Below are 12,209 nucleotides of genomic sequence, written 5' to 3' on the forward strand. Positions count from 1 at the left end.
TAGAAATTGTTTTTATTAAAAAAATTTTTTATTTACATACAAAAGCTATTCAAAAAGCTGTAGTTCTAGTTATATTTTTTCCAAGTCTATTTAATGAACAATTTTATATACTAGATTATTTTATGGGACAAAAATCACGTCTGCTTGGGTGCATAATAGTGTTAATTTCAAATATGTTTTCATAATGATTATGTTAAAGAAAGATTGTAAGCTAAACACTTTTCTTTTTTTTTTTGAAAAACAAATATATAGAGAATTCTTTATTTTCTTATAATGATATTGCTTTATCTTTCCATTAAAAATATTTCAACTACATATCTCACATTCTTTATTTAATTTTGCACTTTTTACACAACTGTAAACTCAATATTGTAGTTAAATATAGAGAATTCAAAACTGGCTGATAAAATTACAAACAAATTTTATATTTTAGGTTTGTTTTCTGTATAAAGATCCGTAAAATTGATCAATTAAGTTTTCTATCTTAACTATATCAGTATTGTTTAGAATAGCAGCATGGATAATTTTTTTTTAGGTGTCATCCCAAAACATAAGGCAAAAGCCACTATTTGTTATTCTTAATAAAAATTTAGTGTGAGCATATGTGCTTACCGATGCCAAACTATGCATTACTAAAGAAATATATTTCTATTATAACATGCTATTATATATTATTATACTAGCACATTATTGTAGAAACTCTTATTTACAGAAGGAACTCAAATCTTATTTTCAGGAACGTATGTTAATTTTTAGATGTAGTTTTTAAAAACACCTTCAAAATTAAGAAGATATGTTTTAAATTACAGAACAGTGAATGGGTAGAAAATAAAATGATACTTAATATTAACACAAAGCAGAAAAAAAATTGAAACTAAGTTTCTACTTTGAAATAATAAATTAATAGATCTGATATCACAGAGAAGAAAAAATGATCTTTAAACTTGGATATTTAATAATGGATAATATTTAGTATTCAAAATTTAAGTTTAATTTGCAAATGTTTTTGTTATGATTACAAAAATAATTTTATTCAGTGATAAAAAATTTTGCTTTTTTAAATATTCATAAGAAAAACTGAAACTTTTCTTATTGGGATGTTCAGTGTAGTAAAATAGGAGTAAAAAGAGTGGCTAATGGAATATTGACAAAGAAATGGATGGCATTCACATTACCTTTCAACATGAAAGATTCTGATGGTAAACTACTTTTAGAACTGTGGCTTCACTAAGATTATCTTGACAGTACAATCAATTCTCAAAACAGTCCAGTTATTGTGTCCATAAAACATTTTAAAAAATAACTGCAACTACATTAACTTTTTATATACACACACACACACAAACGTGCATGCACACACATACATGTGTATATCTATACGTGCACGCGCACACACACATGTACGCACACACATACATGTGTATATCTATACGTGCACACGCACGCACACATGTACATGTGTATATGTATATGCATACATGCACACACACATATGTACACAGATCAAAATCCTTACCGGATACTTTTACAGAAACCTCATATTCTACAATGTAGCAGACAATTTATAGCTTTACACTAATATTCAAATAATAAAGAAGTACTTCCAACCTGTTTTTTGAACAAATTATTTCCAAAATGTCCATGAGATGCCGAGTGGGCTTGGATGGCAGTATGTGAATGAATATGAAATGTTATCAGAACAGAGCAGAACTGCATAACAAATAGTTAAAACCTTTTTATTCTGGTGTTAATGATAACACCAGATAAAAATGTCCATTTCTTTTATAATGAAATTTACACACAGTGCTATTAAACAGCAGTCTCTTTGTTCAAATGAAATATAAATATTTCATAGCAACTTCTGACAATTATAAAAATCCAGTTGCCAGAATGACAAAACTTATGGATGGCTTTATTCTTCCTTTTGTTCTGGCCTCCTCTCAGCAATTGACTATTTTCCCCAATATTTTCTGAGCATATATCACTGTATTCTGTAAATATATGAAATTTATTAAATATTTTCATTACATAGCACGAGGAAAAATATAAAATATGAAAACATTAAGGCTGTAGTAATTATAAACATACCCTTCTTAAGGTTAAGTGTTCAAAGAGTTGAGTTTTGCTTCACTGTCACATCCCATGTGGCTCTGAAGCAACGTTGCTAGAATATCTCAATTCCTTGTCAATGTTCATCCAACTCTAGAGAGTTAGAAGTAGACAGATCTCTCCCATTCTTGGATGTCCTGGTAAAATGCATAGGCCCACATTCAGAAACCTCAGTGTACCGTTAGCCAATGTGGTTCGGACAATCCACCAAATAGAGATCCGGCTAAGCACCTAGCCATCTCAACAGCACTGCCCGCACTCTATTCTCCAGAGCCACTCCAGCACAGATGAAGCCAGGCACAACAAGATTTCCAGAGTGAGGACAGACTTGATCAATTGTAGCTACCCAACACATACATTGGACAAGTGCTTATTACAAGCGCAGGAGTTCACAGTCCACCCGAGACCGCCATCAATTCAGGAGAATGTGCCGACCGTCTACATTCCCTACTATCCAGGCATGTCAGGTCGGATCTCAAAAATCCTCTGTGAATACCACATAAAATGCGTGCAGTTGTCTGGTAGAAACTTACTTTCTCTAGTTTCCAATGTAAACTAGAGAACGTAAGACTCCGGTCACCCCCTCTCATAGACAGCTGTGTAGTATACCACATAGCCTGCAAAGATTGTAACAGCTGCTACATAGGAGAGACCTAGAGATGTCTTCAAGATCACCTTGCAGAACAAGACAGATCGATTTGCCTTACTGAGACCAACCAGTCTGCAATAGAACACTACTGATCAACCCACCACTATCTCAATCCCAAGCAGGACTACGAAGTAATTGACCAGTCCCGACAGTTTTTCAATTCTGTACAGTGAGATCAACTGACGATGTTACTAACAGTAAATTCTAAGTGGGAAGCATTCAAGGAATTAATCGTGGAAGCTGCTAAAAGGTTCATACCTATTAAGAAATATTGTTCAAGGTTTAGGCCTAAATGGTTGTCAAATGAACTAATGAGACTCGTAACAGAAGAAAAATGCATGGGATGCATATAAATTATCAAGCGACTCAGAAGCCTATGGCAGATGTAAGTTAATCTGTAATCAGGTCACAAAGGAGGTTCGGCAGGCGAAGGCAGATTACGAGAAATCCTTGGCAAATCATGCTAAGAAAAACAGCAAGGATTTCTTTACTTATATAAACTCTAAAAGGAAGGGGATGAATCTGATTGGTCCACTTGACATCGATGGTTCAACTGTTGATGATCCTGCTCAGATAGCAAACAAACTGATTGAGTATTTTGCATCTACATTCACACATGAGGAATTATTAAGGTTTGAAAATGGCAGAAGGTTATCAAATTGTAGCAGGATACTTAATGATTTTGTAATAACTGAAAGCAAAGTGGAGGAGAAATTGTTGAAGTTAAACATAAGAAAAGCACCTGGGGTGGATGGGATCTATCTAATTATATTAAACGAGGCAGCAAAGCAACTAAGCAAACCCTTAGCTATAATTATGAGAGCATCCTTGGACTCAGGGGAGGTTCCCACGGACTGGAGATGTGCAAATGTATGCCCAATTCACAAAGGGGGATCGAAGGGTGACACGAGTAATTACAGACCAGTTAGTTTAACTTCTGTTCTGGGTAAAATAATGGAGTCACTGGTTAAAGATGCATTGCAGGATCATCTAGACAAGACTGCAGCAATAATTCAGACACAGCATATGTTTGTTAAGGGAAAGTCTTGTCTGACAAATTTGATAGGATATTATGATGTGGTTACAAAGGAACTGGATGCAAAAAATAATTTTGATATCATATATTTGGATTTCAGGAAAGCTTTTGACACTGTTGCGCATGGAAGACTATTGTACAAATTGGAGCAGAATGGTATTAAGGGTAAGTTGCTACAATGGATAAAAGGATGGTTAAGTGGGAGAAGACAGAGGGTGGTAATCAATGGGTGCTGCTCTTCGTGGACTAATGTTATTAGTGGAGTCCCACGGGGTTCGGTGTTAGGTCCACTGTTGTTTTGTATATTTATCAATGATATTGATGAAAGTATATCAGGCTTAATGTTGAAGTTTGCAGATGATACAAAGGTTGGCAGGGTTGTTAATAACAGTAATGGCAGTGTGCTACTGCAACATGATCTAGATAATTTGGGCAGATGGACTAAGAAGTGGCAACTGAAGTTTAACCTTGACAAATGCAAAGTACTGCATATGGGTAGATGTAACCCCAGAGAAACGTACCAACTGTGTGGTACTACACTTAAGGTGGTAGAAAATGAAAAAGACCTGGGAGTAATTGTGCAGTCAGATATGAAGTTTTCTGAGCAATGCAGACAGGCTGCCAGGGCAGGTCATGGGGTTTTGTCAATGATATATAGGAATTTTGCTAGCAGGGAGAAGGAGGTGATTGTCCCTTTGTATAAGGCAATGATCAGGCCAGGGCTTGAGTACTGCGTACAGGTCTGAAGTCCTCATTTTAGGAAGGATGTAGATTTACTTGAGCGTGTACAGAGAAGAGCAACAAGATTGGTGAGGGGAATGAAGGGATCCTCTGACCAAGAGGTTTAAATTCTGCAAATTGCAGTGGCTGGAGATTAGGCACCTGCGCGGTGATCTGATTGAGGTGTATAAGGCCTTGAATGGGTCGAGCACGCTGAATTCTGATGGGATCCTTCCACTTGTTCAGATTACAAACCGAAGAGGGCACAAATTCAAATTAAGAAAAGACAGATGTAGAATAGATAGGCGGAAATTTGCCTTTAGCCAGCGGGTGGTTAATTGCTGGAACAAACTTCCATCTGTCGTGGAAGTTGACAGGTTAAATAAATTTAAGGAGGAACTGGACAGGCATTTGGACGGAATGGTGTGTTTTTTTTGTTTTTTTTTTTGGCTGATGCTGCATAAGCTCATACACTTACTTTCTTGCATCACATGCCACTACTGCTACTACAAGACAGATTGATTTGCCTTGCTGAGACTAACCAGTCCGCAATAGAACACTACTGGTCAAACCACTTCGATCTCAATCCCAAGCAGGACTACGAAGTAATTGACCAGTCCCGACACTTTTGCCACCACCTCTGGGTTACAGTCACTTAATATATTATGTAATGCGGGAGCCACAAACCGCAACAAAGGTATGAGACTACACCCCATCTTAGAGGCAACTGTTTTAAGTGTAGTTAAACGCTGGAGGAAAAACTACGCATGTCCATGCAGCAACAATGATCACAAGTTTAATGATTGAATGGCCTACCTCATGCCCTCGCATGGCTCACTGCACGCAAAACTCTGTGTCAGTTAAATAATTTTATCTGTAAAGTTTCCATTTGTTGATAAAGAGGCACATTCAGCCTCGAAAGCTCCAAAGTCAATTAAAATATTTCACTGGATATATGCATTATTATTTGTAACAATTGAAGAAATATCATCAGGACCTGGCGCTTTCTTAGCATCAAGATTCAACAAAATCCTTCTGACATCCTTTGGATTGAAGCCCACAGGAGGCATTGAATGGAGTGTGTTGGGAATGGTGGGAGGTGATTTACCAAGGTCATTAATACACGAGCCGAAAGAAAAATGGGATGCAAGCATGTCAGCTTTATCCTTGGCTGAAGTGACAATAGAACCATCTGGTTTTGACAGAGGTGGGAGCAGAGATGGACAAAAATTGCGGCTAATAACTTTGGCAAGAGACTAGAATGCTCGGCTACCATTAGGGCAAGAAGCAAGTTTTCTACTCATAGCCTGTTCAAAATCTAGTTTGGACTGATTAATAACTACTTTACAATTGTTGTCAGCTTTGGTGTAGGCAGAAAATGAAACTGAAGAATTGGATACAAGCCAATTACGATATGCAACATTCTTCTCTCGAACAGCCTTAGCACATTTATTGGAAAACCAAGGTTTAGATAAAAGACGAGATTTTAAAGTGGAGTGTGGGATAAAGGATTCCATTCCTGCATGAATAATTTCACTGACATGATCTGAGCAAACGTTGACATCAGAAGTTTTGAAACAGTAATCAGACCAAGGAAAAGAAGAAAAGACGTCTCACAGGTAGTCCCATTTTGCATTCTTCTAAGGCCAAACAACATGAGGTTGGGAATAGTTATGAGATAAAGGATCTACTGGAGAAGAGACAATCACCAAGCTGTGATCTGATGTGCCTAAATGACCACTCACTTCGACCGTGTACTTAAATGGATTGTTTGTGAGAAAAAGATCGAGCATGTTGGCTGAATGGTTAGGATTGTTCGGATTTCTTGTAGGTAAATGAAAAATCTGTGCAAGGTCATTAATTGCAAAATTAATCACCATTTTTTTTTTTTTTTTTTTTTTTTTATGTGAACCCCAAACACAAGGTATTAGAACCTATAGTACTTAGTACCGTGCTTGGGTTGGAGGTTGAGAAGACTAAAGAAGATATTTGTTGACATTGGACTTGAACTTCTGTAGATTGTAATTTTCAGGAAATACGTATGAAGGAAGGTTGTTCCAGAAAATGGCAGTTGAATGAATAAATGAGGAAGATGAAAAGTTGGTTCTGTGGGTTTGAAGTTGGACAGTAAATGGATGTTGGCTGGTGGCGGCACATGTTCGGACTGTTTTTAAAGAGAGAGCGGGAATTATAGCAGCCAATTCAGAAGGACAGTGCCCATGGAAGTATCTGTAGAAGAGGCATGCAGCAGAAACAGTATGTCTATGAGAAAGCGAGTGGAGACTCTGTTAGAGATGAATCATTAATTAACCTAACTGCCTTCTTCTGAATGTAATCAAGCAACCTGAGAGAGGTTTTGGGGGCACCACCCCAGATGTGGGAACAATATTCCATGGTAGGGCAGATTTGTGATTTGTACAGAGTGAACAGCTGTTTGGAAGAAAAGTAACGCCAAGAGCGAAAGAGAAAACCAAGTTTTTTAGATGCAGAGGAAGCAATATTTGTAATGTGCCTGTGCCAAGAGAGATTAGAAGTCAGGGTAATCCCCAAAAGAGATATATCATTTTGCCTAGAAATCGGAGTGTCACTAAAGATAAGCATAGGAGCAGAAGAATACTTTTTGCGAGATATAAGATAAGACTGAGTTTTAGAAGGGTTGAAATCAACTAAGTTGTCTTTGTCCCACTGGAGAATTACCTGAATATCGGCATTTAAGGAATTGGTAGAAGATTTTCGAAAATTTGAAGCTGATTGAGCAGGATAAGGTTTCTCAAAGTGGAATGCAATGTGCTATCATCAGCAAAACTATGGATAGGATTTCCAGTCAATGGAAGAAGGACATTAATATACAAGAGGAAAAGAGTGGGGGAAAGAACTGAACCTTGGGGGACACCGGCATTAGTGGAGAAGTTAGAAGACAGAGAGCCATCTACCATCACCCTCAGTGAGCGATCAGAGAGAAAACTGGATAACCAATTACTAAAAACAGTTGGCAAACCATAAGATGGAAGCTTGCTTAGACCTTTATGCCAAACACGATCGAAAGCCGTTGAGATGTCAAGAGCAACTACTTGTGTTTCACCGAACCTTTCCATTGAATTAGTACATAAATGGGTAACGTAAGCCAGAATATCACCAGTGAATCGACACTGACAGAATCCATACTGGCGATCGTTGATCAGACGGAAGGTTTCTAGGTAGTTTAGGAGTTGGCGGTTAATTGATTTCTCCATTACTTTAGAAAGAGTAGAAGTAATTGCAATGGGACGATAATTGGATGGGAAGGATTTGTCACCCTTTTTAGGAACTGGCTGGATATGAGCAAATTTCCAAGCAGAAGGAAAAACACCTTTGGAATAAGAAAGTGAAAAAAGACGGCAAAGAATAGGAGTAAGTTCAGGAGCACAGGTTGTGAGAACAAGTGGAGAAATACGATCAGGACCTGGAGCTTTCTTAGTATTAAGATTCGTCAAAATCCTTCTGATATCCTTTTGACAGAGGACCACAGGAGGCACTGAATGAAGCATGTTGGGAATGGTGCGAGGTTGTTTTACCAAGATCATTAATACATGAGCTGGAAGTAAAATGGGATGCTAGCAGGTCAGCTTTATCCATGGCTGAAGTGACAACAGAATCATCTGGTTTGGATAGAGGTGGGAGAAGAGATGGGCAAAAGTTGCGGCAAATAACTTTGGCAAGAGACCAGAATCCTCGGCTACCATTAGGGCAAGAAGCAAGTTTTCTACTCTTAGCCTGTTCAAACTCTAGTTTGGACTGATTAATAAGTGCTTTACAATTGTTGCGAGCTTCAGTGTAGGCAGAAAATGAAACTGAAGAATTAGAAACAAGCAACATTCTTCTCTTGAAGAGCCTTAGCACATTTATTGGAAAAAAAAAAAGGTTTAGATAAAGGACAAGATTTTAAAGTGGAGTGTGGGATAAAGAATTCTATTCCTGCAAGAATAATTTCACTGACAAGATCTGAGCAAACGTTGACATAAGAAGTTTTGAAGCAGTAATCCGACCAAGGAAAAGAAGTCTCGCAGGTCATCCCATTTTGCATTCTTGTAATGCCAAAAAACAACACGAGGTTGGGAATAGCCATGAGATAAAGGTTCCATTGGAGAAGAGAGAATCACCAAGTTGTGATCTTTTAAGGGCACAAAAGGTGATATAATTGTACACGTTAGCACTAATGATATCAAGAGTAGGAGACCGGCAGAATTGCTTAACAACTACAGGTCACTTTTGACAAAAAGCCGTAAATATGGTCGAATTTGAAAGTGTCTGCAATTCTGCCCAGACACGATAGGAGTTAGTATATGATGAGAGCCTTGTCGATCAATTCGGCCCTGGAAAGATTGTGCAAGGCTCAAGAGGTAGAATTTTTTCAGCCTGGACTGTACTTGTTAACAGGAGAGATTGCTTCTACAGGGATGGGATATACTTAAATAGAAAGGGTGCAAGAATATTTGCTGATGCTATCGAGGCAGTGTTAGGTGGGTCGGAAAACTGCTAGCTTGGGGGGAGACAAAGACGAATAGATTAACAGTAGCCACTGGCAGAGGTGAAAGAGATTCTTGCACTGCTTCTATTGGAATGAGCAGAAGCCTGAAAAACAAGATGCAGGATATTTCAGAGACTGCTGGGAGTCATTGCGATACAAGTAAACACATGGGTTGTGTTAGGGTAGCTAAGAATAGAAATAGGTGCATGTATACTTGCGTGTACACCAATGCTAGGAGTTTAGTAAATAAATTTGATGAATTTGAGGTATTGCTCAAAACCTCAAAGGTAGATATTGTTGGGTTATCAGAGACGTGGTGTCACACAGATATAAGGAATGCAGAACTGGAATTTGGGGAGTACAACGTCTACAGAAAGGACAGACTGGGTAAGAAGGGTTATGCTATTAGTTAAGAAATACATAAAATCCAAGGAAGTGAAGCCAGTGGACATCGCTGGACAGTGCAGTGTTGAGTCAGTTTGGTGTGACATAAGCATTGGGAGATCAAAATTGAGAGTAGGAGTGTGCTATAGGCCTAATGACTCTGATGAGTATAATAAGAAACTGTACAGGGAAATAGAAAGGGCCAGTAAATCAGAGAGTCTTATAATGGGAGATTTTAATTTTGCAGATATTGACTGGAATTTGGGGGCTTGTCACTCACACACTAGCAAGACTTTTGTGGATTTATTGGATGATTGTTTTCTACATCAGCATGTTCGGGAGGCAACTAGAGGGAGGAATACTCTTGATTTGATTATCAGCAGTGATTCTTCATGCATTAAGAATCTGCAGATAAATGAACCACTAGGTGGCAGTGATCACAGTGTGCTGAAGTGGGATTTACTGAAAGAGGTAACTACCATTAGGGGTAAAGGGAAGGGTTATTGCTTTCGTAAAGGCGACTACGATGGACTGAGACAGTATTTAAATTCTATACAGTGGATCCAACTGATGATGTTACCAACAGCAAATGCAAAATGGGAAGCATTCAAAGAACTTATCTTGGAAGCTACTAGGCTTTACATACCAACTAAGAAATATTGTTCTAGGTTTAGGCCTAAATGGATGTCAGAAGAACTAATGAGGCAATATGGCAGAGAAGATACATGCATGGGATACATACAAATTAACACATGACACAGAAGCCTATGATAGATACAAGTTGATCTGTAACCAAGTTAGAAAGGAGGTTAGACAGGCGAAGGCAGATTACAAGAAATCTTTGGCAAGGGATGCAAAGAAAAACAGCAAAGAGTTCTTTACTTATGTAAACTCGAGAAGGAAGGGGATGAATCAGATTGGTCCACTTGATATCGATGGGTCAACTGTTGATGATCCTGCTCAGGTAGCTAACAAAATAATTGAATATTTTGCATCGACATTCACACATGAGGAGTTATTTAGCGGGGGGGGGGGGGAGCCAGAGGTGTATTCAACTCTAGCACTAAGCTAGAGAATCTTGTAATAACTGAGAGTAAAGTGGAGGAGAAATTGTTGAAGATAAACACAAGAAAGGCACCCGGGGTGGATGGAATCTATCCAGTTATATTAAAGGAGGAGTGCCTAAAAGATGATCTGGAGTGCCTAAAGGACCTTTCACTTCGACCGTGTACTTAGAAGGGTTGTTTGTGAGAAAAAGATCAAGCATATTGGCTGTATGATTAAGGTTGTCCAGTATTCTTGTAGGTAAACGAACAATCTGTGCTAGGTCATTAGTAATTGCAAAAGCCTCAGCATCTCGACCTGCTGGGTTGGTGTGACTAGAAAACGGAAGCCAGCTGGAGTAGTGAACATTAAAATCACCAAGGAAAATTACCTCACTGTTAGTAAAGTTGGACTAGAGAAAGTCAAGTTGCAAAGAGAGGAAGTCAAAGAGCTCCAAGTGATTAGTGGAGTTGGGAGAACGGTTGAGACAACAGATGAATTTGACACAATGAGGTAGAGAGATTTTAAGCCAGGGAAGATCAAAGAGAGGAGATTCCAAATTGCTAAGTCTCTGACAGGGAATATCAGAACAGACATATGCACAAGTACCACCTTTGAGGAGAAAGGAATCATACATCGAATAATTTGGGCATCTCAGATGAGCAGTAGTTGAATCAACCGATAACTGAGATTCTGTCAGAAAAAGTACATGGGGTTTGGCAGACTGCAAGCAGAAATGGACATCGTTGAGATTAGAATTGAGACCACATATATTTGTGAAATGAATTAGGAAGTGCTTGGGAGGTTTAGATCTTTTCGCAGATAAGCTTGCTCTATTAGTTTGACAATTCATGGTGTATTCAATAGTAAGAAAAAGTGGGTGGGACATGCTGTATGAAGTAATGAAATTTTTGGATATGGCGTACATGTGGTAAGAATATACCCAGATCCTTGACATAACGTGGCCTCGACAATGCTCCCGCATACACACTAATCGGACTCCCTCTAGTCACTATCTGGCAGAGTAGAGGTAGCAAGATTATACACTAGCTGATCCGGAAGCCTCCTAGAGTGTTACCAATAGGTTCGGTCCGGTGTACTAACTAGCGGCCGGCTTGCGAACACCGTTTTAGAGCTGTACCCTCGAAAAGTAAGGAATATTGGATCTCGCCACGACGTTCATCATAACCTCAAAAGTCATCAATCATACTGCATGATGGAAGAGATAGGGAAGGGTTGACCAGAACTTAGCTCTACAGACTAAACATGGGTTCCACCACTTCAAGCCTCCAATAAGCAAAGTGGTGGTATTTCACCATTAAATTAATTAGTAATTGTGAAAGCCTCAGCATCTCGACCAGTTGGGTCGGTGTTACTAGAACATTAATGAACATTTGTGAACATTAAAATTGCCAAGGAAAATTACCTCACTGTTAGGAAAGTTGGACTCAAGAAAGTCTAGTTGCAAAAAGAGGAAGTCAAAGAGCTCCAAGTGATTAACTGAGTTGGCAGAACGGTAGAGACAACAGATGAATTTGACACAATGAGGTAGAGAGATTTGAAGCCAGAGAAGATCGAAAAGAGGAGAATTTCAAATTACAAGTCTCTGAAAGGGAATATCAGAATGGACATAAGCACAAGTACCACCTTTGAGGCGAAAGAAATCATACAGCGAATAATTTGGGTAACTGAGAGGTAGTAGTTGAATCAACTGATAACTGAGATTCTGTCAGAAAAAGGAAAAAGTACATGGGGTTCAG

At 38.5% G+C, this 12,209-nt stretch overlaps 1 protein-coding gene across 1 annotated transcript in view; it reads right to left on the bottom strand.

The window, feature by feature from the left end:
- Positions 1-1,082: 1,082 nt before the first annotated feature.
- LOC150082893 (AP-1 complex subunit gamma-1-like) overlaps positions 1,083-12,209 on the bottom strand; it is a 489,084-nt gene continuing 477,957 nt past the window's right edge. The window contains exon 23 of the mRNA XM_090377666.1: positions 1,083-1,991. Coding sequence (XP_090233792.1) covers positions 1,941-1,991 — 51 coding nt within the window. The 3' untranslated portion in view covers positions 1,083-1,940. The remainder of the gene's footprint in view (positions 1,992-12,209) is intronic.

This window comes from Mastigoproctus giganteus, chromosome 7 (assembly GCF_048544385.1).
Source record: "Mastigoproctus giganteus isolate SK-2022 chromosome 7, ASM4854438v1, whole genome shotgun sequence".
NCBI classification, from domain to species: domain Eukaryota; kingdom Metazoa; phylum Arthropoda; class Arachnida; order Uropygi; family Thelyphonidae; genus Mastigoproctus; species Mastigoproctus giganteus.